This window comes from Xyrauchen texanus, chromosome 32 (genome assembly GCF_025860055.1).
Source record: "Xyrauchen texanus isolate HMW12.3.18 chromosome 32, RBS_HiC_50CHRs, whole genome shotgun sequence".
Classification (NCBI taxonomy): Eukaryota; Metazoa; Chordata; class Actinopteri; order Cypriniformes; family Catostomidae; genus Xyrauchen; species Xyrauchen texanus.
Genome location: NC_068307.1, coordinates 19,547,095 through 19,573,259, shown reverse-complemented (window position 1 = coordinate 19,573,259; position 26,165 = coordinate 19,547,095). Strand labels below are relative to the sequence as shown.

Here is a 26,165-nt window from a genome sequence, read left to right as displayed (position 1 = left end):
TACAAGACCATGGTTTTTGAACATGTAAACAGGGGTGTGCCATTTGTAGTTCCCTGTTGAATGTTTTGTTACATCATGGGCGAATTTCAATAGAAAGTGAGCATCCCAATGTACCCTTCGCTAACGGCCTTGTGAAAGGATTTGTGATTCGTGATGGATTCGTTATAGTATAACGACCCTTCGCAAAAATTACGTTTGGATTTCGCTTGGAGTGTTGATATGTTTATGATCGTGTGACATATTTGTCGCTGAGCACATAGAGGTCGCTGTGCACAAGTTGTACAAACAGCAGACACACACAGGCAGTTGCCTGGGTGACGCTGAAGCTGTGCTCTGCTGTTTCCTGTGCTGTGTGTCACCCAAAACAAGTTTGAAACAGACAAATCACCGTGCTTGAGGAAAACGCACTTGCTTGTAGTTTAACCTCTGCAGACGGGTTGAATACCAGTCGCTATGTGATACAGAGAGGATTGTTATTAGGAGGATCATGGAAAATTATCTTTTTGTGAGAGTTGTGGGAAAGGGGAGCTACGGCGAGGTGAACCTGGTCAGACACAAATCAGACCGTAAACAGGTAGAGTGATGCTTACGTCTGCGTTGGTTAACACTTGAGTAGAGTAAGTGCAAACATGCTGCTAATCAGTAACACTCGTTTATATATTTAACCAATAGCCAGGCTGAACTGAATCCTTGTGTGTTACGGTTAAGTACATGTTTGTAATCTCAGTTAATGTGTTTGTTTTACAGCTGACAGATTGCCACATCTACCAAAATGTGTATATATATATATATATATATATATATATATATATATATATATATATATATTCATGTAATATTCCTTATAGTTAAACACTGTACAATGATACAAAGCTGTTTGGCAAAAATCAGTAGTTCAGATCAGAAGTTCAAGTGAATTAAATTTTTAATACAGTGGCAAGAAAAAGTATGTGAACCCTTTTGAATTAGCGTATTTTCTGCATTAATTGGTAATAAAATGTGATCTCATCTTCATCAAAGTCACAAGTATTGACAAACACACTGCGCTCAAGCTAACAACACACAAACAAATATAATCTTTCATGTCTTTATTGAACACATCCCTTTAAACATTCACAGTGGAATGGAACATTTCTACCTTGGATTTAATAACTGGTCGATCCTCCTTTGGCAGCAATAACCTCAACCAATTGTTTCCGGTAGCTGCGGATAAGACCTGCACAACGTTCAGAAGGAATTTTGGACCATTCTTCAGAACTGAACTGCTTCAGCTCAGCCATGTTCTTAGGATGTCTGGTATGAACTACTCTCTTGAGGTCATTCCACAGCATCTCTCTAAGGTCTTTGCTCTGACTGGGCCACTCCAAAAGGTGGATTTTCTTTTTTAAGCCATTCTGTAGTGGATTTACTTCGATGTTTAGGGTCATTTACCTGCTGCATCACCCAACTTCTACTGATGTTCTGCTGGCGCACAGCCACCCTGACATTATCCTGTAAGATATTTTGAGAAACTTTGGAACTAATTTTCCCTTTGATGATAGCAAGCGTTCCAGGCCCAGAATCAGCAAAGCAGCCCCAAATCATGATGCTCCCTCCAACGTACTTCACCGTTGAGATAATATTTCCATGTTGGTATGCGGTGACCTTTTTAAGACATACGTAGTGCTGTGTGTTCTTCCCAAACAATCCAAACTTAGTTGCATAAGTCCACAAAATATTTTCCCAGTAGAATTGTGGAAGGTCAAGATGGTTTTTGGCCAACTTCAGGTGCGCAGCAATGTTTTTGTTGGAAAGCAGTGGCTTCCTGAGTGGTGTCCTGCCATGGACATCATGCCTGTTTAATGTTTTCTGCATAGTAGACTCATGTATAGCCAGTTCCAGTTACCTCATTAAGCATTCTGCGGTGTGCCATATGAGTCATCTTGGCTGGACAGCCACTTCTAGGGAGAGAAGCCACAGTACTAAATCATCTTCATTTATGGATAATTTGTCTAACTGTGGACAGATGAATGTCTAAGCTCTTTTAGATACCTTTTATAACCCTTTCCAGCTTTATGCAAAGCAACAATTCTTGATCATAGGTCTTTTTAGATCTCTTTTTTCTTTTTTTTCTTTTTTTTTTTTTGTGAGTCATGTTCGATGTCAGCAGATGCTTCTTGTGAATAGCAAACTCAAAATGTTTGAGTGGTTTTTATAAGTCAAAGTAGCTCTAACCCACACCTCCAATCTCGTTTTATTAATTGGATACCATCCTGACTCTAATTAGCTTTTGTTGATGTCATTAGCCTATGGGGTTCACATAATTTTTCCAGCCTACACTGTGAATATATAATAAAGATCAAACCAGATTTTAAGACAAATTTATACTTAAAGCTGCATTACGTAATTTGTGCTCTCAAGCGACATCTGTGGTTGAAACTTCAAATTGCAAGCAATTTGCAGTAGAATAGATTACGTCTGTCGTGTTTCGGCACTACTCTTGTGGCAGATGGATCTCCCCAATTTGAGCTTAACTGGACATTGACCGTGTGTGATCATGACTGGAGCCAGAGTCATAATGTGCTATTTTCATGTTGATCTTATGTTATATGATTAAACATTTGAAACTGAAATATTACTTGCTTTGATGAAGATAAACAACACTCTTATTTACAAATTTGAATTAATTTTACACTTAAATAAAAAGATAATAATTCTGACATTACACTCAAAGCACTTTTAAAAAAGAACAGGGGACTCTCCTCAGCCACCACCAGTACCATATATCTTAATATGATTATTCAAGTATTTTATCTACTATTATTGTTTGAATTTGACTACAATTTTAAATTTTAGAGGTTAAACTCGTGAAATGGCTGATACGAGTTCAATAGAAGACTTTATTATTTTTATACTATATTGTCCAGCCTCAGTTAGTACAATAGCATGTCTATGCAATGTACACAATAACACCATGAACTAAAAACATGAAATGAGTATTCAATAATGATGGGGATCAAATTATATGCTTAAATATGCAATATAACAATTACCAAAAATCAATTTCAGAAGTCATACATTGACATGTCACAGTAACTTCACCTGATAACATGGATACATCACGATTGCTTAACACACATATAATGTTCGATTCATAAAAACATGTCAAGCAATATAAGCTTCAACAACCCTACCAAAAAACATATCCAAGCATTATAGCAGGTAAAAAACGTAATCAAACGGAGAACAGATAAACTTCCATCTAGACTGCAACGATGATGAACTGTGTGAGTGTTACTGAACTGAGAGGAACAGCATAGTTCGTTTCTCCAGCCGGCACTTCTTTCCTGTGTGTGCGGACATGACGTAATGACGCAAGGATGAATGACATAAACCAACGATTGCGTGCCAAATCGAACCTAAAAGCACAAAATACAAATCATTTTATAGGCTAACCGTAGTGAATTGGGGTAAGGTAAGGACATTGTTTTGAATACTGATTGTTGATGTATTCCATGAATAATGGAAATCTTTCATTTTTAACCAAAAAAATCTTGCATAATGCAGCTTTATATGCAGGTAATTCCAAAGGGATCTCATATCTTTTCTGCTACTGTGTATTTAAAGTTTTATGCAACTTCTTACTATTTTAATGTACATGAACTAATGATCTGTTATGCAGTATATGAACTATGTTTGTTAATGTTAATATTAGACATTAGTTATTTTATAAATATTATATTAGTTTATATAAGGGTACTTGATAGGTCAAGCCTGGGGGTAGTGCTCCTAGGTGAGTGACTGGTCGCCGGGCAGCCTTTAGAGTTTGTCCCGGTGGATGAGAGGGTCGCCTCAATGCCTCCTCCTCCACGTGTGACCTTACCAATGATCTGAAGTCATCCCTCTCATGAGCGCACATCACAGAGATGTACGGAAGCAAACATTTGTAGTTAAAAAGTATATAAGTATTTTTTTGTTTCTAAAAATAATCAATCGTTTGGGTTCAGAAGAACTTTATTTGTTGACTGGTGTCATGTGGATTATTTTGATGCACCCTAAATATGCATTTTGGACTGTCAAAAAAAATTACATTCATTTGCATTGTTCAAAAGAAGGAGGCCTGAATTGAAATCCTAAAAATCTTAAATTCTGTTTTGATGAAGAAAGAAATTCTTGGGTGGCCTGAGAGTAAATTATCAGCAAATTTTCAATTTTGCGGCTGCTCCGTTGGGGTGGACGGTAGTGGCAAGAACTCTACTACGGTGTATCCCTCCTCCTTCCCAGGTTCCGGCACCAGTGTAAAGTGATCAATGGAAAGGAGGAGGCGAGAACCAGCTTTTCAATATAAATAATAGTTTAATGATAAACTTAAAAGACAACATAAACACACACATGACGGACATGTCCGTTAACGATCTCTCTCTCCCACACGATCCCCTGCAGTCGACCTTTATCCCTCACGGAGGCTTAATTAGCCTAATACGGGACCGGGTGTGTAGGATCACGACCCGGCCCCGCCCTGCCACTGTGATATGAGCTGTTAACAACTTGCAGAGGATCCTGTCTGGAATGATTTAAACTCCCACCTGTGTGAGAACTTCTCCCATGTTCTGGAGGAGGTGGAATCGACCCTGTTCAAAACCTCAATTGTGGAAGTAGCCAGGTGCAGCTTTGGCCAAAAGCTTGTTGGTGGCAACCCAAGAATCTACTGGTGGACACCGGTGGCGAGGGAAGCCTGGCTCTGGGGACTCCTAACTCAGCAGATAGGTATCTGCAGGCAAAAAAGGTGGCAGTGGATTCTGTGTGGATCTGCTTTTTGCGGATGATGTGGTCCTTTTGGCACTGTCTCATGGATGCCTCCAGCATGCACTGGAACGGGTTTGCAGCTGAGTGTGAAGCAGTTGAAATGAGTATCAGCACCTCCAAGTCTGATTCCATGGTTCTCTCACGGAAAAGGTTGGTATGCCCCCTTCAGGTTAGGGGAGAAAATGTATCCCAGGTGGAGGAGTTTAAGTATCTTGGGGTCTTATTCACGAGTGAGAGGAGAAGGGAGTGTGAGATAGGCTGCAGACTGGGAACAGTGGCAGCAGTGATAAGGTCGATGTACCAGACTGTAGTGGTGAAGGGGGGAGCTGAGCCATAAGGCAAAGCTCTCTATTGGTCGGTCTACATCATTTCCCTCCATTATGGTCATGAACTCTGGGTAATGACCAAAAGAATAAGATCACGGATATAAGTGGCTGAAATTGTTTTCTCCACACGGTGTCAGGACTCACTCTCCGTGACTGGGAGGAGTTCGGCCATCTGGGAGGAACTCAGAGTAGAGCCGCTACTCCTCCACATTGAGAGGAGCCAGTTGAGGTGGTTCGGGCATCTGGTAAGGATGCCCCCTGGGTGCCTCCCGTTGGAGGGGTTCCAGGCATGGCCAACTGGGACAAGACGCCGAGGTTGGCCCAGGACCCGCCGGAGAGATTATATCTCCCAATTAGTCTGGGGGATGGCTGGGTATCCCCCGGGTTGAGCTGGAAGAAGTTGCAGGGGACAGGGTTGTCTGGGCCTCTCTGCTCTCCTTGTTGCATTAGGGTCACCGTAATGGAAAAAGCAGTAAGAAAATGGATGGATATATCAAGCAGTGATAGGTGTGTGACATACTGACATATATATCCTTTCTTTATGTGCAAAGTTATAGCATTACATCTTGTATTGTTTTGGCAGTATGTGATCAAGAAGCTGAACCTGAGAACATCTTCCAAGCGTGAACGGAGATCCGCGGAACAGGAAGCCCAGCTCCTCTCACAGCTCAAGCACCCTAATATTGTTACGTACCGGGAATCATGGGAAGGCGAGGACTGTCAGCTCTATATAGTGATGGGTTTTTGTGAGGGAGGAGATCTATACCACAGACTCAAACAGCAGAAGGGAGAACTGCTGCCGGAGAGACAGGTGGTTGAGTGGTTTGTCCAAATCACCATGGCTCTTCAGGTAAGCATCCTCCATTCATCCATCCATCCAAGACCAGACCAGACCAGATTTTAAAAAGCCAAACTTTGTGTAAATTTCAGACTTTTTTCTGCTGAATGATAAAGCCATATAAAATACAGTATTGTTCTTGTAATCTGTAGTATTTACATGAGAAGCACATCCTTCATCGAGACCTAAAAACACAGAACATCTTCTTGACCAAGACCAACATAATCAAAGTGGGTGATCTGGGCATTGCACGGGTTTTAGAGAATCAGAATGATATGGCCAGCACTTTAATCGGCACACCTTATTACATGAGTCCAGAGCTATTCTCCAACAAACCTTACAACTACAAGGTACTGTGTGTAGACACAATACACAATCACAGACTAAATGGGTAAATTTCATGAAAATTCTCAAGAACATATTTGGGTCATATTTTATCCCAAAACCAAAATATTATTAGGACAGTTGTGATATTATTTCATGCCAATTAGGCACATTTTCTTCGCCAACTCTGATCACTGTAATGCAAAAAAGTCTCATTATTATCACTGTAATGCAAAAAATATATATGCTTTGTTATTTACAATGTGACCTGGGCATATTTTCCTGAGATTTACCCAGATTTAATCTTTTGTGTTTAAAATGATCAATCAAGGATTGTTTTCATTATTTATGTTTGTTCATTTTAGTTGCATGTTCGTTTGTATTTACAGTCAGATGTGTGGGCATTAGGATGCTGTGTGTATGAGATGTCCACACTAAAACATGCCTTCAATGCAAAAGACATGAACTCACTGGTGTATCGGATTGTAGAAGGGAAGGTATTGGAAGATATTTGTCATCTCTGTCAATGAACTGTAAATATTTGCATGCATCAGATCTAAAGAGGCTTGCTTACATGTCAGTTATTATTTCATCTACATAAAAAATATCATTTGCATTTCAGTTATTTGTTTTTTTGTATAGTGTATTATTTGTTTTGTTGTATATTTTTAATAATATTAATATTTTAAGGTATTGTTTTGCTTTGTCCAGCTGCCCCAGATGCCAATTAAGTACAACTCCCAGTTGGGAGAGCTGATCAAATGGATGCTTTGTAAGAAACCAGAGGACAGGCCAGATGTCAAACACATCCTGCGACAGCCATACATCAAGCAGCAGATCTCTGTGTTTCTGGAAGCCACAAAAGAGTTTGTGCACTCATAGAATAGCTGGAAATTCTACTGAATGTCTATGTCTCCTTATAATTCCGTTAAAATGCTTCACTAGCTGTAGAAACAAAAAGTTCTCAAAGATTCTGTGTCCGAAATTACAGGAAAACTGCCAAATCACGGAAAACTGCAGTAAACATCAAACCAAACAGCTCCGGCTCAGATGCATCAACCAAACCAAATCGTGAGAGTCGGCCACATTGTCCCAACTCTGATTCAAGAAGTCGAGGAAAAAAGGTAAAATTAAATGGGTAGGTATATCAAGTAGGTATAGCTTCGGGCCGGAGATCTACAAATGGGGGCGTAATATCCAAAAGATGGAGGGATTAATCCAGAAGGGGCGGGGCTGAAGTTGACATTTAATGTAGATGGTTAAATTTTTTTCTACCAAAATCTCAGAAAATGTGGGTGGGAAAAAATATAGTTATTTCTAAAAGTTATAATGATGTCTAGACCCCTGTGTGTGTGTCCATCGTTTATCTGTTTTGCTTAACACAATATATTTCACAGGTTGAAGGGAGCCACTTAGATCAACAAAAACTTTGCAATGGTGCGTTGGACAACGTATCTCATAACTCACACTTACCCCCCAAATCTCCTAGTCGAGACATCCTCAACTCAACAGGTCACTCTATAGCAACTATTAGCAACATAGACACTGAAGTCCAACCACAAGACCAGGAACAGATGATCAAAAAAGCCAAACCATCTTACCCAAAACCCAACAATAACAAACCACCATCTGTGAGCAAGAGGAGAGAAAGAGAGGAGAAAGAAGATCCTAGTGCTCCTCAGGCACACCCTACAAAACAGGTGTTGGGTGTCGGCAAGGCAGAGGATAATATGACAGCGAATGGATTGATATCACAAAGCTCAGCCGCATCCATATTTTCAGACCGACCCAAGTATCTAAACGAGAATAAGACTCCTGATGGTAGCATGGAACTCAAGGACGACACTATGAAACTACTGCAGGAGGCAGCGATAGATCATGTTCTTCACAAGCCTTTTGAACTAACTCGTAATGCTGAGACAAAAACAGTGAGCCAAATAGCTTCAGCAGCTGTTGATGAAAATCATAGCTTAAGCATCCAGGAAGTTGCTGCTGGAAGTTCAATGGAGGAGAGTGAGGTATGTTACTGTGGTTATTCGGATTCAGATGCAAAAATGTATCTTTAAAACCTTAAACTTATAGTTTAGGTTTGTGAACTTTTCAATTTTGATTATGATCTCACAGGTGCCAAAAGAAACATTCTCAAGAATAAATGATTCTTTATTGTTTTGCTTGTCATTAAAGTCAATGTTAATGTCTGTCCATTTACAGGAAAGTCTGGACTCCACAGAGAAACTACTTAAGCCTGTTCCTGTTGTTTTGATGGTAAAATTTGGCGTTTTTATTGGTTATGTTTTTCAAGTGCAAATTGCTTTTGTTCAATCTTTTAACTATAGTTTAAACCAATTTAAAGATTTTTTTGTAATTATGTTTAGGAGGAACCCTATTTAGATTCCTCTGCAGATCATTCCAAAGCAGTTCTTCAGCCTTCTTCCTCTTCCTCTGAACCATCCATGTCACGTCAGCGCAGACAAAGAAAGAAGGACAAGTCCCTTGATGACCAGAATAAAGTGAGTTGTGTGGACACTGAAATTTCTCAAATAGATATATTATTTTTAAACTACCTTTGTTCAAAAATGTATTTATCTCATCTGATCAATACAGGCCCTCAAACTGACATTTTATGTTGTCACTCATATTCTCATATACAGTGGCCCCATATACTCCGATCAGCCACGACAATAAAACCACCTGCCTTATATTGTGTAGGTCCCCCTCGTGCCACCAAAACAGTGCCAACCCACATCTCAGAATAGCATTCTGAGATGCTATTCTTCTCGCCAAAATTGCACTGAGCAGTTATCTGAATTATCATAGACTTTGTCAGTTCGAACCATTCTGGCCATTCTCTGTTGAACTCTCTCATAAACAAGGTGTTTCCATCCGCAGAACTGCCCCTCACTGGATGTTTTTTGCAGTAAATTCTAGAGACTGTTGTGTGTTAAAATCCCAGGAGATCAGCAGTTACAGAAATACTCAAACCAGCCCGTCTGGCACCAACAATGTAAATTTTTTTCCCCATTCTGATGGTTGATGTGAAAATTAACTTAAGCTCCTGACCAGTATCTGCATGATTTAATGCACTGCACTGCACTGTTGCCACACGATTGGCTGATTAGATAATTGCATGGATGATTGTTAGTGCCAGATGAGCTGGTTTGAGTATTTCATTTACTCTAAATGATGCCAAAAACAAAAATATCCAGCGAGGGGCATTTCTGCGGATGGAAACACCTTGTTTATGAGAGAGTTCAACAGAGAATGGCCAGACTGATTCGAACTGACAAAGTCTACTGTAACACAGAAAACCACTCTGTACAATTGTGGTGAGAAGAATAGCAGATTGGCGCTGTTTTGGTGGCATAAGGGGGAACAACAAAATTAGGCAGGTGGTTTTAATATTGTGGCTGATTGGTGAAAGTCACACATTGAAATCTTTTGATCATTGCATCAGAAAACAAAATATCAAACCAGGTGGTATCTACAAATGCAAGAAATTTTCTCAGAACTAACTTTTTTAATTAATTTTAACCAATTGGTCTTAAGGTGACTTGTCTGTGATTGTATTAACTCTCATAAATTGTTCTGGTCATTTTTTACCCATTTTAATTTTGTTTCTTTTTGTTAAAAAAAAAATAACTATTCTTGTAATGTTCGGGTCAAAATTGACCCACAATAGGAAATGAATGGGAGAGAACAACACAGCACAATTTGTTTTATTTATCAAATAAAAATCAACAAATCAGACACAACACAGAGCACAATCACACAAAAATTAAGGAGTGAGACCACAAAGCAGAACACACATAGGATGTTTTTACTATATTAGTAAGGATATCTCATAGACTTCCATTGATTTCATATCAGGCTAACTACCTCTCAGTCTAACATCACACAAATATGTGCACATCACTTGATTTGAAGATCAGCATCATCTACCTGTCAGCATCATAAACCTGTCCACACATACCCATCACCACATTATACAGGTCTAAAGGGGGTCGCACACTAGATACATCTGATGGACAACATGGCACGTTTTAAACATCAAAACAATTGTTTTCAATGAATGACGGCGGCGCCCAGCTACGACTCCAGAGGCACCTCGAATTTCTGCTGCACCACAGAGTGCAACTCTCATAGTTTATAGATTATCTACTCTAGCCATCACTGGATGATATATTGTGTTTATGTATCTTTCATATAGCCTACACCAATGGTTCCCAACCCTACACATTTTGTTTATCTCCCTAATCAAACACACCTGATTCAACTCATTAGCTCTTTAGTAGAGACTATTCAAACTGAATTGGGTGTGTCAGATAAGGGAGATATACAAAATGTGCAGTGTTGGGGGGCCTTGGTATATACTGGCCTTATACAATATGTTTTCAGTTACAAGTATGTCTTTTGTGGTTTGACAGCTTGAATGAAGCCCATTCAATGCTACAGATAGAGAAATTGCATAATTTACGCAGCCATTTCTTATTATTCGGTTTGCATTGTTACACCAGTTTAATACACTAACCTGCAAACTCGTGAACATCAATTTGTTCATTCTTGAAGAAGGGAAAAAACTCGGTAACTTATAATAAGTAAAAAAATAATAGTTTTTTTATAATGTCTAAATATAAACTCAGCAAAAAAGACACGTCTCTTTTTCAGGACACTGTATTTTAAAGATAATTTTGTTAAAATCCAAATAACTTTAGTTCTTTATTGTAAAGGGTTTAAACAATGTTTTCCATGCTTGTTCAATGAACCATAAACAATTAATGAACGTGCACCTGTGGAAAGGTCGTTAAGACACTAACAGCTTACAGACAATACACATACACAATATACAAATATTTACACATGTTAAATTTGCTGAAAATAAAAGCAGTTGAAAGTGAGGACTTTTCTTTTTTGCTGAGTTTATATTCAATTTGTAACTTTTTACAACATTTGCTTTTAGAGGTTATCCAATGCATGCAGCCCTGAAGCCATCTACTGGCCATAGTTGTCATTTCATGTAATAGTTTTTTGATGACATATTTTGATGTTTATAAGTTTATGAAATATAAGGTTTTTATTGGAGTAAAGATAACATAAAATGTGCTTATGCTATATGAAAATTAATGGTGTAATTTAAAGGTAAATAAGGTCTAAATACCATAAATTCCCCACCAAAAATTCACAACTTTAGTGTTTTTACTTTAATAAAATTAGTGTTATTAAAAATCTTTAAAAAAAAAATTATATTTCACATGTATATTTGCTTCAGTTGTGACCTACAAACAACTTAAGTGTGACTCAAACAAAAAATACAAAAAGGTTTTCCCCACAAGTTCACACAGGTATCAGAATATCCACAGGTGTAGTTCATGACATTAAATATGTGTATATGAAATTCCACATACGTTAGACAACCAGAAAGTTTCCAAATACTTTTTTGTCTTCTTTTTTAACAGTAGATCTATTGTTTTATCATTTGTAACCAAACAAACCTATTTTTATGGAATATTTGCTCGGAAATATTGCATTTGTGATCAAAGGTTGTGTTGGTAAGTGTTCAAATTATTTTTGGGGCCACTGTAATCAAATTAAATGCCTGACAAAAAATAAATATGAACGAAAATGTATTCACTTCTTCCTGATATCATTAATACTGCCCGGCACTGGTCTTACTCACTAAAAGTATTTAGACTTTTCAGGTCAAAGCAGTGCCCAGGCCTTTGCCACCTCTTCTTGAAGATGCCCTATCAGAGATCAGTGGGCAAAAAGCCAATTCTGAGAAAAACAAATCCACCAGTCTCTCATCCCCTACCAAGAACACAGCAGAGGAACAGGTTACACTGTATATAATACTGTAGATTAGACCACTTTAGACAATGTGATGGTGTCTTATTACATCTAATCTGTGTATTTCCAGCTTTTATGCCAGTAAATCTTTGTTTTTACATGCTACTTGCTTTTTCTAACAGATATTGCTTTACTTCCAGAATCGTCCACTATCAGCCAGGGAAAGGAGAAGACTAAAACAATTGGAGGAGAACTCAAGACAACAAGGTTTGGGGATTTATTTGAGTGTTGTTAAATTGTGCATAGAATCTTCCTTGTGGTTTTTTGACACTTGTTTTTTTTCCCGGGGGTTTGCAAGAATTTTGGCTTAATTAAAATTGCTTCACATGATCTCATACCCCTTTAAAGAGAAGCAAATTGAGACTTCTCGGTAGGTGGTCTGAGTATGGTGCGCTTAATATGTTAAGTGTTTAATATATGCACGACCAAATATAATTAAAGGTGCACTCATTAATTTTTTCTAAAAACTATTGATTTTAAATGATACTGCAGCCAAGCAGCTGGGTGTCAGTGTAAGACCAAGATGACACAGACAGAAGTTACTGAATGCATCTTTAAGAAAATTATGACTTTTAAATAGGTTCCCCAAACACTCCCCCATCTACCGTTGGCCAAACAAACAGATAGTCCCCGACCCAAACCCACACCACTGGTTGAGCCAAAGTTGCTGGGTCAAGCTGATTGGAATGCTCAAACAAACCGAGCAATGTTTTGATAGCGCCATAGTGTTTACACTTTGGAAGAAAATCACCAGTAATGGATTACTTATATGGTCTCTTTAGATTAAACTTGAATAGGGGAAGGTATTTTAACGTTGAAAAATGTGCACTCTTATCTTTTAAGTCTGTGATGTTCTTCGCTTAAAACAGGACACAAACCATGTCAGTTTATTTTATTTATTTATTTATTTTGAAGTTACACTCAGTAATTTTTAATTTATGATATCTTGGACTTGCACTGACACCTAGGGGCCTGGATGCAGCATCATTCAAATGCAACAGTTTTCAATTACTGATGCCTTTGTAGAAATTATCCATTCACATTTAGCCATGAGTGAAAATGTCCAATAATAGGCTGGTTACTGAAATTAAGCCAGTAGTATTCGGCTGGTGATCCTAACATGGTTGCCCCCATAAATGAACCCTCTCCATGCAGAATAAAAGGTCTTTTATAAGGTAACTGATATGACTGGAGTCTTCCTCATGTAAATGGCCATTATTTTTTACATATGTTAAATAATTACTATTAATTTCTTTAGGAATAAAACTTTTTTATTGAGGAAAAAAATTACAGGGCAACTTAAAAATTCTAAATAATGGCCATACCAAGGTAATGATAACACGATAAGGTAGAGATGAGTCACAGAATCTGGATTTTCTTTTTTATCAATGTCACACAGACTCAACAAAGGTCCTCTTAATATTTTTTGTAAAAAATGTAATTTAATACTCTGTTTTCTGGACCACCTTTCAACAGGCCGTCAAATTGAAGACATTGTAACAGAATTATATTACTATTGTATAATAATATTAATAAGACAAATTTATATTATCTAGATATTACTAGATCTGAGTCTAGAAAAGAGTCCACCTGTAGGGCCAGAGAAAATGTGAATGCTTTTTAGAAAAAAATAACGTTTTGGTCCACTTACAGTGTTTTGAGAGGACTCAAGTGTGAAAACTGTTCTGGTAGATCAAAGCAAGATGTTTCTGCATGTGCCCATTAGAATACATAAGGGCTCTAGATTGTTCATTGTGATCAAAGCACACAGGTGTTGCATCCATGAATTCATCCATGGATGAAAAGGTTTTGTACCGTTTCATTGTATATGACTACTTAGATTCTTTACTCTTCTTTGAATCAGCGTGTCCGGTCAGAAGGGTGCCCTATGATGTCCCCTCATTAGGCAGTAAGCAGAAAGATCAACTAGACTGCCCAAGACCTCCCAGCACAACCATGGAAACAAAAAAGGTATGTCTGATTCTTACACTCTGACTCGGGACAGACAATATGGGACAAAATCCTCACTCAAAGTACGAAAATGCACCCATCACCACACATCACACAAAGGGCAGTGGTGGCTCAGCGGTTAAGGCTCTGGTGGTTAAGGCTCTGGGTTACTGACCAGAAGGTCAGGGGTTCAAGCCCGAACACCACCAAGACACCACTGTTGGGCCCTTGAGCAAGGCCCTTGAACCTATCTGCTCCAGGGGTGCCGTATCATGGCTGACCCTGCACTCTGACCCCAGCTTAGCTGGGATATGTGAAAAATAAATAATTTCACCATGTATTTGCAGAAATGTATGTATAATGTGTGACAATTGATCAATTTATGTATTATTTTATCAAATGTAGACACATTTATTCAACTTATTCATCACAAAGCAAATGCAAAATATAATATGCTATCTTAATATGCAAAATGAGTGGGAAAGATCTTGACTAATTGATCAAAAGGGACCTTACCTGAACTGTAGTGGTTGTCTGTGTGTATCAGGAGAGGAAGTCCTTATGGAGACATTCTGATGAAGATGAATGTAGCTCCTCAACCAGCTCCACTGAGCGGTCAGAAGGAGATTACCTAGAACGGTAAGACCTCCCTCTCACAGACCCCAGTCACACACAAAAAATTGTCCCCCCTCCTACCCTCTTTTTTTGTGGTAATCAACACTGCCACAAATGCTGTTGAATACTTTTAACTTGTATTGAATCTGTAATATTATTTAATTGTGTCATGAGTGTATGTGCAAGTGGCCTTGAATCAGATTGTTTGTTTCATTTTTTACAGAAAGTGCGAGACCAATGAGATGCAAGACTTGGTGCAAATGATGACACAGACATTACACATGGATGCCAGAGATGTATCCTATGAGCCTGATGGACCAAAAGGGCACTCTACTCCACTGCCTGAGTTCAGGTTAAACAGGAAGTACAGGGATACTCTGATGCTTCATGGGAAGGCCAGAGAGGGTCAGGGAGACTTGCAGATCAGTGACTTTCCATTAGGTTGGTAATTCCAGATAATTTTTTGTTGTTGTGGTTGCTCTAACATTCTTCCAAATAACTAGTCTGCCAGTTCTCTTAAATTCTGCAAAGGTTTAATAGTTTAACAATTAGTACATTATATGTGAATTTAGGCAATATATTATCAAGGGATACACTTTTAGTTGTATTTATTTTTGATTGCTATAGTTTGCTGGCATGACATGTTAAATTTTCTCTTTTTAGATGATAGCACAGGTCCAGCAAAGATCAGGAGAGTGATTGAGCACTTGCGTACAGATGTAGTTAAAGGACTTGGCATGAAGCTGTTGGACAGAGTCCTGGACATCATGCAGAAAGAAGATGAAGACAAGAGAGAGGCAAGCTAACGTATTTATGTTAAACGAAATATATAGAACATATTAATGTAAATGTGGGTGATCTTATGTTAATGCATGGGTTCTCAAATGTTTTGATGCCAAGGACTCTCAAATATGATCGTGAGAGACAACATATCTGAGAATTTAAATTTTATATTATAAAAACATGTTGCTAAATTAATAAATAATTGGCTTGTATATTGTCATTGTACAGAAGTCAAATTAATTATTAAAAATGTATATGGAAAATATGTACTTAAAAAAATTTAAATAATAATAATATTTTCCCAATTTGGAATGCCCAATTCCCACTACTTAGTAGGTCCTTTTGGTGGCACAGTTACTCACCTCAGACCGGGTGGCAGAGGACTAGTCTCAGTTGCCTCCGCTTCTGAGACCGTCAATCCGCACATCTTGTCACGTAGCACATATTGACACTGCAGAGAGTCCGCATGTGGAGGCTCATGCTACTCTCCGTGATCCACGAACTACTTATCACATGCCCTATTGAGAGCGAGAACCACTAATTGCATCCACGAGGTGGTTACCCCATGTGACTCTACCCTCCCTAGCAACCAGGCCAATTTGGTTGCTTAGGAGACCTGGCTGGAGTCACCCAGCACACCCTGGATTCAAACTCGCAACTTCAGGGGTGGTAGTCGGCGTCAATGCTCGCTAGCGTCAATGCTCGCTGAGCTACCCCAGGTCCCCTAAAATATGTACTTTCACAATATGAAAGTATATGTAGTTCACAATTTTTTGTAAACTTTTTTTAGGCTTTTCCACTGCATGGTACATCTCTACTCAATTCGACTCTGCTCACTTTTTTGTGGTTTTCCACTGTGGAGACTACCTGGTACCTGATACTTTTTTAGTACCACCTCGGAAAGGTTCCAAGCGAGAGCCGATACTAATGGGACTTTTCCACTGCATGTTATGGTTCGACTCGCCTCAACTCTACTCGCTTTACGTTTGAGCTTGCATTTCCACTGCAGTGTAGTGCCACCTCAACGTGGGTGGGATTATAGGCTGATCGTCATAACAAAATATACCATCCTCCATCGTGGTTGAGTCTAGGGCACTCCCTCCCATTGCTCGCCGGTATAGATAGCGTCCATTTGGTCGAACCACTTCCTCTTTTCCTTGATGGTTCTGTAGTCACTTTTAAGTTTTTTTTTTTTACTTTTCCCTACACTGTTGGTAGGTCCGGTGGTAGCCGTGTGCAGCCAACAGCTGATACACTTCCTGAGACTTTTTTGTTTCACTCATCGCTAACAAGTGGACCGTCTATACCTTGTTTATTGACCATGGCATGGTTTTGCGCAACAGCCATTTCTTTTTTCACAATTCGTAAGTCGCATGAACAAATTATACTGTTATCGCTGTTGCTAACTTTAAAACTAGCGGGTTTATGTTGCGTGTCGGAAATTACGTTGGTAGTGACAAGTCTGCCTGACCAATCAGTGATCTGCAGGATTTTGACATCACATTTAGTATTGGCTTGGCTCGCTTGGAACCTTGACTGAGGTGGTACTAAAAAAAGTATCAGGTACCAGGTACTATCCACAGTGGAAAACCCCCAAAAAGTAAGCAGAGTTGAGTGCAGATGTACCGTGCATTGGCAAAGCCCCCATAAATGTGACGTCAAAATCCTACAGATCACTGATTAGTATCCATACTGATAGCGGTATCATTTGTTCACGAGACATTGGAATTATGAAAATAAATGGTTGTGCGCAAAACCACGCCGTGGTCAATAAACGAGGTGCAGACGGTCCACTCGTTAGCGATGACCGAATCATTAAAGTCTCTCAGGAAGTGTCTCAGCTGTTGGCCGCACACAGCTACCAACAGTATAGGGAAAAGTGAAAAAAAAATTAAAATTAAACTTAAGAGTGACTACATAACCGTCAAGGAAACGTGGAAGTGGTACTACCAAATGGACGCTATCTAAACCGGCGAGCAATGGAAGGGAGAGTGCCCTGGACTCAGGATGGTACATATTGCTATGTTAACTCTATACTCTGCTTAAAAGCTTCACTTTATTTAGTTGACAAGCTACTGGATGCTTGCTTCTAAAACAACCAGGCCAATTTAACTGTTACACTTGTGTAAAATCACCATGCAACAACTGCTTTATGCAGCACAATGAGCTAGTAGCTAAACGCTAGCAGTTGTGTTATTGTTTTGGTCAGTTTGTGTCGCGTTTAAGATGATGTCATGGTAGTAGAGATGGCGCAACTATGACGATCATCCCACCCACGTTGAGGCGTACTAAACTGCAGTGAAAATGCAAGCTCATAAATGTAAAGCGAGTAGTTGAGGCAAGTCAAACCGTAACGTGCAGTGGAAAAGTGCCAAATGTGTCTTTTTTTTTGTTAATGCTAGATGTTTAATTCAGATTTATTACAACCCTTATTTCTTACAAATAAATGTTTTGTTTCTTCATAATATATGAATTCATATGCATTTTTGTTTTTATTTAAAAACGATACATCACTATTAATCTCACGATTTATAACAAAACTGTAATAATGTAAAATAAGGTTGACATTTTTACACTTTTTTTTACAGACCCCTTAGCATCCCCTGGAGGTCCTCGGACACCAGTTAAAAAAAAACCCTGCATTAATGCACTCATTGTTCTTATGTGAATTCCAAGGCACATTCTATATGAGTCATTTTTGCAGCTTTGTATTCTTAAAGGGATAGTTTTATATTAATATATTTATATTACGCAAATATATTAATTTTCTCATCGTTTACTCACTATCATGTCATCCCAGATGTGAATGACTTTCTATCTTCTACTGAACACGAACTAAGATTTTTAGAAGAATATCTCATCTCTGTAGTTCCTTTCAATGCAAGTGAAAGGTGGCCAGACAGTTGAAGCTCCAAAAATCACATAAAATAAGCATAAAGTAATCCAAGCAGTTTAATTTGTGTCTTCTGAAGCACTTTGGTTGAGGAAAAAGATCAGTGTTTGGGACTATAAATATCAACTTTCACTTTCAGAATATAAAAGTGGAAATTTATTGAAAAAAAAAAAAAAAAACTTAAATATTGATCTGTTGCTCACAAACACCTATTATATAGCTTCTGAAGACATAAGCACTGCAGTCGTATAGATTACTTTATTCTTCCTTTATGTGATATTTGGAGCTTGAAAGGTCTGGTCACCATTCCCTTTGTATGGACCTACAGAGCTGACATTTTCTTCTAAAAATCTTCATTTGTGTTCTGTAATAAAGTCATACACAACTGGGATGGCAAGAGGGTGAGTAAATGATGAGAGAATTTTCCTTTTTGGGTGAACTGTCCCTTTAAATGACATGGTTGACGTTTACATCAAACTCTTTCAAAAGTGATAATATGTCATAACTGTTTCTAGACAAGTCTGCATTTTGAATTTATACTTGGTATTTGCTGCTCAGTAACTAATTTAATGACATTTATAAAATGGTCTCTTATTTTTTTTTATTGTCTTTATGCAGCACCTATTGCAGCAGCAAATGGGAGAGGAGAAATATAAGTTGTATGCAGTGAAAGTACGACAGCTACAGTTCTTTGAGGATGTCGCGTTTAAAGATTGAGCCACATGCAGATGAGGGATCCACTTTCAAACACTTATGTCAATTCTGCTGATGGACAGTAGACTTTACAGAAAGACACTCTTGATTGAAGCCTCTTATCAATAATTACTGTTACAATTTTTACCCATTTTACACGTATAGTGATGGGAGTCAAACGCTAGATGTGCAACAATGCTGATGTTATTATGCACATTTCAAATACACACAAGCATAAACATTTTTAGAAACTTTTACTTCTATTAAAAATGTTAATATAGATTGGGTTCAAGTTTCCTATCACAAAACTTTTGTTTTTCTTCCCCTATTTATGGACAAAGTGTAAATGTATATAAGTATGGATCAGTAAGGAATGATTTATAATAAATTACATTTTTAGTTAATTATGTGCTTTTTCATTAATTAACCTGTTGGTTATCCAGTCAAATCCAGTCAAACAAATAAGTGTCACACAATGTACCAATCACAAAAATGGACATCTTTATTACGTATTGGAATGTTCGAACAGTGACGAAATGACTGAATTTTCATGTAGGTTTTATATGTTTCTACTCTATCCATAATGGTTTGCTGTGCCAAATCCAAATTAAATCTGTGAATCACTTGTGCTTTTTCTTCTTTAGGTTCTCTTGAGGTTTGTCACGGTTCTCTCCAGATGTCTCGGGTATGGCTGGCTGCCAATGGAGAGGATTTCTCCTGTACATCGGCCAGGGAGGCAGAGTGAGCTGAGGAAGAGAATGCAGACATAACAACTCTCATACATGAGGGATTTGTTTTGTATTGCATTTTAAGAGATAGATCACCCCAAGATTTAAATGATCCTATCATTTACTCACCCTCATGCCATCCGAGATGTGTATGGCTTTCTTCAGCTGAACTCAAACAAAATTTTTAGAAGAGTACCTCAGCTCTGTATGTCCATACAATGTAAGTGAATGATGACTTTATAACTTTATATAACTTTTTCCCCAATATAGACATCAGCAGTCTTCTTGGCGATCATGATTTTAAGCTTGATTAAACTTCCTAGCGCCATTACACTAGGAAGTGTAATTGAGCTTGAACTTCTCACACAAAACCATTTGGATCGCTTCAAGAGACTTGGATTTAACTGCAGGAGATTTATGGATTATTTTTATGCTGCCTTTATAGAGAGGAGATATTCTTCAAAAAATCTTCATGTTCAGCAGAAGAAAAACGTCAAACACAATCAAGGATGGCTTTACAGTGAGTAAATTAGAGAATTTCATTTTTGGGCGAACGATTCCTTTAAAAGCAGTTATTATGACATACCAAACAGGATACTGCGAATCCAGCCAACATTATGTAAACTGTCCACCCGAACTGGTGAATAAATAAGCCATAGATGAATCCGATCACCTGCAGGGTAAAGAGATGGGGCAGGTCAGAGGTGAGATAATGCTATGATGGATGTAAAGCTGAAGGTGTTGTGTGACACAATTACTTACTGCTGCCACTAGAATGATTCCTTGGAAAATTTGCTCTGCAAGTTTCTGTCCTTTATAGTCCTGCAAAATAATCCAAATAAATATGATTTTATATGGAATATACACCATGCCAGATGGGCTGGTTTTAGTATTTCTGTAACTGCTGATCTCCTAGGATTTTCACACACAACCGTCTAGAGTTTACTACCAAATACAAAAAACATCCAGTGAGGGGCAGAAACGCCTTGATGAGGGGTGTCCACAGAGAATGTCCAGACTGATTCAAACTGACAAAGTCTACGGTAACTCAGATAACCGCACTGTACTATTGTGGTGAGAAGAATGGCATCTCTGAATACTATTCTGAGATGCAGGTTGGCACTGTTTTGGTGGCACGAGGGGGACCTACACAATATTAGCCAGTTGGTTTTAATGTTGTGGCTGATCAGTGTATACTGTATGTTGCTCTAAGCCTTTATTGCCAAGCATGCTTTACACATACAAGGATTTTTTTCTTGGTGATAGTAGCTTCCAGTGCACAAGAATACAAAATAGCAGCAAGACATAAATAATAATTACAAATTGAATATAAAATAAAGTAGAATACGCAATAAGACAAATGTGAACTGCAAAACTAAATACAAATGTTATATACAGTGGAAGGGAATGTAGTGCAGAAGAAGATGGATGTGTGGGATAAATATAAAAAGACTAGATGGTGAATTGCCCATAATTATTGTCATGAGATGGATAGCCTGAGGGAATAAACCGTTCCTGTGCCTGACGGTAGGGTTGCACCAGCTGTGCATAAATTCTCACGTAAGTTAGGACGTTAAGTTCACACTAAGGGCTTATAACTACTAGTTAGTTTGTAACCAAGTCAGTGCTTAATTTGGTTGCACCACATGTTCTTAAGGCAAGACTTAACAAATAGGTCGTAAGCTCTCCGTAAAGTAACGCATAGTCGCATATTATGAGGTTTACCTGTATTTATCCAATAAACAGCCTTCATATTTATACACCGAAGTGTTAAAAATCCATGAACTTCAATTTGGTCTTGTTATGGTTGATGTTCTAGTAACTGTCCGCTGTAATAAATTAAATCCCCTTTAAAATATGATTTGATAAATAGTATATTTGCCCTGTATAAATAACAATATTATAGGAACTGTATCTAAAATAAATGAGTGATAAATACTAATACAACAGGCTGGAAAAACCTTTCCACATTTCAATAACATACATTTTGAACGTTTTAACTTGACACCGGGCGATGCATCCTGAAAACTGCTCGGTTTTATGCTAATGAGACGCTACAGTACATTCATTCATATTCTCGCTCTCTCAAATGTCAACATCATAATGTATGTCGAAATGATTGATGCCTGTCACTCAAAACATGAGCTCATCGACGTAATACAATTTCAGTCTGCTTTTTTATTCCATCGGTTACTCCTTGTCGGAGGCTTCCGTAAATATTTAGTTTATATGTAGGTTTAATGGTGCAACGCTCAAATATTTAGTAGTGCGTAAGTGACTTCGTGCTCATTTATTTATTTTTTATTTTACCTTTATTTAACCAGGTGAGCACGTAGAACACGTTCTCAAACGGCGACCTGGCCAAGATAAAGCTAAGGTGCAAGACATACAAATAGTTACACATGAAATTATACAATTAAATAGGCCTACACAAGGAACAAAATTTTAAGTAAAATACAAGTTTTCTGGGCAATAAAATAGACAGTGTCGGTATATAAACAATTAGTGAAATATAATCAATAGTAAAGGCATCAAGTTGTTATCGAGAGAGAGAGAAAAAAAAAGCAACTAGAGCAGAGATAAATTAAATATTAATTTATAATAAAGGGGTCAACATGTGCAACGGACCGGCAGAAACTCTGATAGTCGTTTTTTAAAGGAAGTGAGAGAGATGGTATTCTCAAGTTTCATAGTCTTTTGTAACTCATTCCAGTCGGATGCAGCAGCAAACTGGAAGGAGTTACGGCCGAAAGAAGTATTTGCTTTTGTAGTCCTAAGGAGATGTACCTGCTAGAGCGCAGGTTACGGATAGGTAGGGCAATAACAAGGAGAGAGTTCAAGTACAGAGGGGTTTTGCGTAATATTGTTTTATATATAAAATGGTACCAGTGGGTCAGGCGTCGAGTATGTACAGAGGGCCAGCCCACTAATGCATATAGGTCGCAATGGTGAGTATTGAAAGGGGCATTGGTGACAAAACGGATGGCACTGTTGTAGACCACATCCAACCTTTTCAAAAGGGAGGTAGAGGCAGATCTATAAATGACATCGCCAAAATCCAATATTGGTAGTAAAGTCATTTTTACCAGTGTATGTTTGGCAGCATAAGTGAAGGAGGCTTTATTTCTGAATAAAAAGCCAATTCTAGATTTAATTCTGGCTTGAAGCTCGTTAATGTGAAACTGAAAAGAAAGTGAATTATCCAACCAGGTGCCTAAGTATTTATAGTTATTCACGTAATCTAGTCTAGATCCATCCAAAGTCAAGATACTAGTCAGGATGGCGGGTACAGACAGTGTGCGGTTAAACAGCATGCATTTAGTTTTGCTCGAGTTTAGAAGCAACTTAAGTCCCCAAAATGCATTTTGAATGGCATCGAAGCTCTCTTGGAGATTGGTTAGCACAGTGTCCAATGCAGGACCCGATTTGTATAGGATGGTGTCATCTTGTGGCACCCCAAAAGGCTAAATTTTAACTTACGCACAGCTGGTGCAGTGCCCCTGATCTCTGAAGCGTCGGCCAGAAAGGCAACAGTTCAAAAAGTTGGGCAGGGTGTGTGGGGTCCAGAGTGATTTTTTTTCCAGCTTTTTTCCTCACTCTGGAATTGTGCAGTTCTTGAAAGGAGGGCAGGGGGCAACCAATAATCCTCTCAATCGTCTTTTGTAGTATTCTGATATCCGATTTCGTAGCTGCACCAAACCAGACAGTTATTGAAGTGCAGAGGACAGACTCAATGACTGGAGTAGAACTGTATCAGCAGCACCTGTAGCAGGTTGAACCCACATGGAATCCTTCAACCTGAATCTCAAGTTGAAGGAGTCATTGTGGGTCTCCCAATTCAGGTCCTGTGAGATGGTGCCCAGGAACCTGAATGACTCAAATGATTCACTTTTTGAGTTTGACCATGTAGCGTGATTTCCTGTACTATCCTGCTTTTTGTTGTAGCCTTTCTCAACTTGTATTGTTAGCTTTACAAAGTTTAGTGATCTCTCAAATACGCAAATTATTTACCTTGGAGTAAATGTCATACTAGTCAAATACAGAGGACACAATAATTAATCTTGAAGTTGCAGCTTTTAACAGGACCACGTTAGGCAAGATAATTGGCTCAGTGCATGTACTTAACTGAATGCGTCTTCTACGACATATTCTGACATAAATATACAGACATTTACAATGATTAGCATTCGACTGGACAAAGCTACTGTGCACACACTACATGTAAACATTTTAGGAGTATATTTTTTGTTGGTGTGATCAATATAATGACTGCAGCTTATGCAATTAAGATAAATAAATGTATTGCAGTTTACATTTTCAAATGTATTTGCAGGACCATCGCTAACGCGTTAGCATCTGCCACCATATGTCAAGATGTTGACTAGTGCTATTAATTTTATTGTCTAGCTACTCTTTAAAAACGTAAATCTTACCATATGGGTCGGAATGGATTTAAACATTGAAAGCATCCTAAAACCGTAAAACAAAGCAGATAGGGTTTCTTTTCTTTTCTAGGCAGATGAGCTTTCCTGTTTTAAATGCGTTTGTAGAGTTTTGCAGGACCTCTTTCCAAGAAACTCTAAACGGGCTAAAATGCGCTTAATCTGCGCAGAACAGAGCACGTTCAGGAAAATTCCTCCAGTGATTGCATTTCACAACTCGTTGTGCAATTATTCAGTTTAAATATTAACAAAATAAGAACCCATCCCAATTTAATACAATAATACATTACTTGAAAATTATTATTATTTTATTTTTTTTAAGTCAGGCAATAATCTAGATGCCATTTTCAGGCCATATATGGTCATGGGCATGTGCAATGACGTCACCAGAGGCGGAATTAATTCGATCTGTAGATCATGTTATCAGAAATTGCTCATATGTTTTCTATGAGTATAGCATATAAATCAGGAATGGTTGCGCTGTGGCATGTTCACTGTCCTCCCAGAAGACCAGGTGTGATTTCCAGAAAGCAGGTTATGTGACTTACCCGGGTAAGTTTAGGAGTAAGTAAGCGGATAACCTCTGCTTTCGGTTCCAAAAACGGAGGTAACTTTCGGGTTATGTAAGTAACCATAGCAACTGACTCTCTGATGCAGGGGCGTGGCCACAAGGGTGGCACGGGGTGGCAGCTGCCACCCTAAAAAATAGCTTTGCCACCCCATTTGCCACCCCAGATGACAGCTCGGATACGGAGGGGCGTCGGCTTAACTTCCCCCATAGGCTACTTCAATCGATTGGGTCACAAAAAGTACTTATCAAATATGATCTATAATTCACAATAGTTTTAGTTTTAAGTCTGATGTCTTTATTATGTAGATAAAGTGCATTTCTGCCCCTGCAGCAGGCTAGTGTAAACGGCAGATCGGTAAATCCACGGGTGACGGAGCGCAGCGAGCGCTGCTGCAGTAGCCTAACTGTGCGCGCGGACTCGTCTCGGAGGAAGAATGCGCTCGTCTTGTCCAGAGTGGACTCCGAGTAGCCTGTAGTTGTGAGAATCTCCACGAATCACGAAAGCAAATTTTTCATTTGAATCGCATATTCTGACAGGAGTAATGGTATTGAAATTGTCATTCAAATCACAGTGATTTCAGGAGACAAAACTTGACAAAAAAAGCATGTGGAGAAATTATATGTGTTAACTATATAAATGTTTTTAAATTAATATATTAAAAGCTTTTTATTTAATTTTACATAAACATAATTAAAACATATATTCAACATTTAACATATCTCCAAGATGATCTTACTTGGTTTGGGATTAATTACTAATTGCTATTAAAATGTAAATGTATCAAAAGCTACGGAAGCGTATTGCATTCACTTGAGAAAAAAAAATCTACTCTGTTTTTCTGAATTAACGACTTAATTATCTCAGAATTACGAGATAATTTTTCATTAAAAAAAATATTTTGTTCTGTTTTTCTGAATTAATGAGATCTCTCAAAATCCTGTCAGGAGCTCTTAGCTGGATGCGCATGAATTTATAGAGATATATTTTACACTTGGCCTTCAATACAAAGACATTACTGTCTATGACATTTGTAGTACTGTCATGGCTGAGACACGCTTTGATCTTCCAAAGGACACTAATCAAGCAATAGACTTGTACTTGCATTTAACACGAGAACTACCGGAATTCTAGAACTACTAGAATGGCCATAGCGGTCATTCTGACCGTTCATACTAGACTGTACCAAATGTCATGTCATATTTACATTCGACACTTCTATTGAGGTTTTAGAATGAAGCTTCTAATGTCTGTCGTCATATTTTATGGCGTCATCACCCTAAAAATGTATTGAATAAAATAGAATAATATGGATCAAATGGAGCGCCAAGCGAACGCAGATAGTCCTACATAATACGATCTTTTTTTGTAATAT

General features: G+C 38.3%; 2 protein-coding genes across 3 annotated transcripts; one reads left to right on the top strand and one right to left on the bottom strand.

Annotated features, from left to right (window-relative positions):
• The first annotated feature begins 364 nt into the window (after positions 1-364).
• LOC127626298 (serine/threonine-protein kinase Nek4-like) lies at positions 365-19,111 on the top strand. 2 transcript variants are annotated; one of them, XM_052101999.1, is made up of 16 exons: positions 365-574; positions 5,695-5,961; positions 6,102-6,299; positions 6,663-6,770; positions 6,985-7,139; positions 7,265-7,397; positions 7,671-8,291; positions 8,485-8,538; positions 8,649-8,783; positions 11,970-12,104; positions 12,258-12,324; positions 13,982-14,088; positions 14,615-14,706; positions 14,906-15,123; positions 15,346-15,479; positions 18,977-19,111. In XM_052101999.1, the coding sequence occupies exons 1-16, from the start codon at positions 488-490 to the stop codon at positions 19,073-19,075; spliced, it is 2,610 nt and encodes an 869-aa protein (XP_051957959.1). In that variant the 5' UTR covers positions 365-487; the 3' UTR covers positions 19,076-19,111. The 2 variants fall into 2 exon arrangements, with proteins under 2 accessions (XP_051957959.1, XP_051957958.1); XM_052101998.1 differs by having other exon boundaries at positions 11,961-12,104.
• A 539-nt stretch (positions 19,112-19,650) lies between these two features.
• On the bottom strand, positions 19,651-24,375 carry LOC127626299 (signal peptidase complex subunit 1-like). The gene is made up of 4 exons (XM_052102000.1): positions 24,213-24,375; positions 20,542-20,601; positions 20,366-20,452; positions 19,651-19,797 (listed from the first exon to the last, which is right to left on the bottom strand). The coding sequence occupies exons 1-4, from the start codon at positions 24,246-24,248 to the stop codon at positions 19,672-19,674; spliced, it is 309 nt and encodes a 102-aa protein (XP_051957960.1). The 5' UTR covers positions 24,249-24,375; the 3' UTR covers positions 19,651-19,671.
• Positions 24,376-26,165: the final 1,790 nt, after the last annotated feature.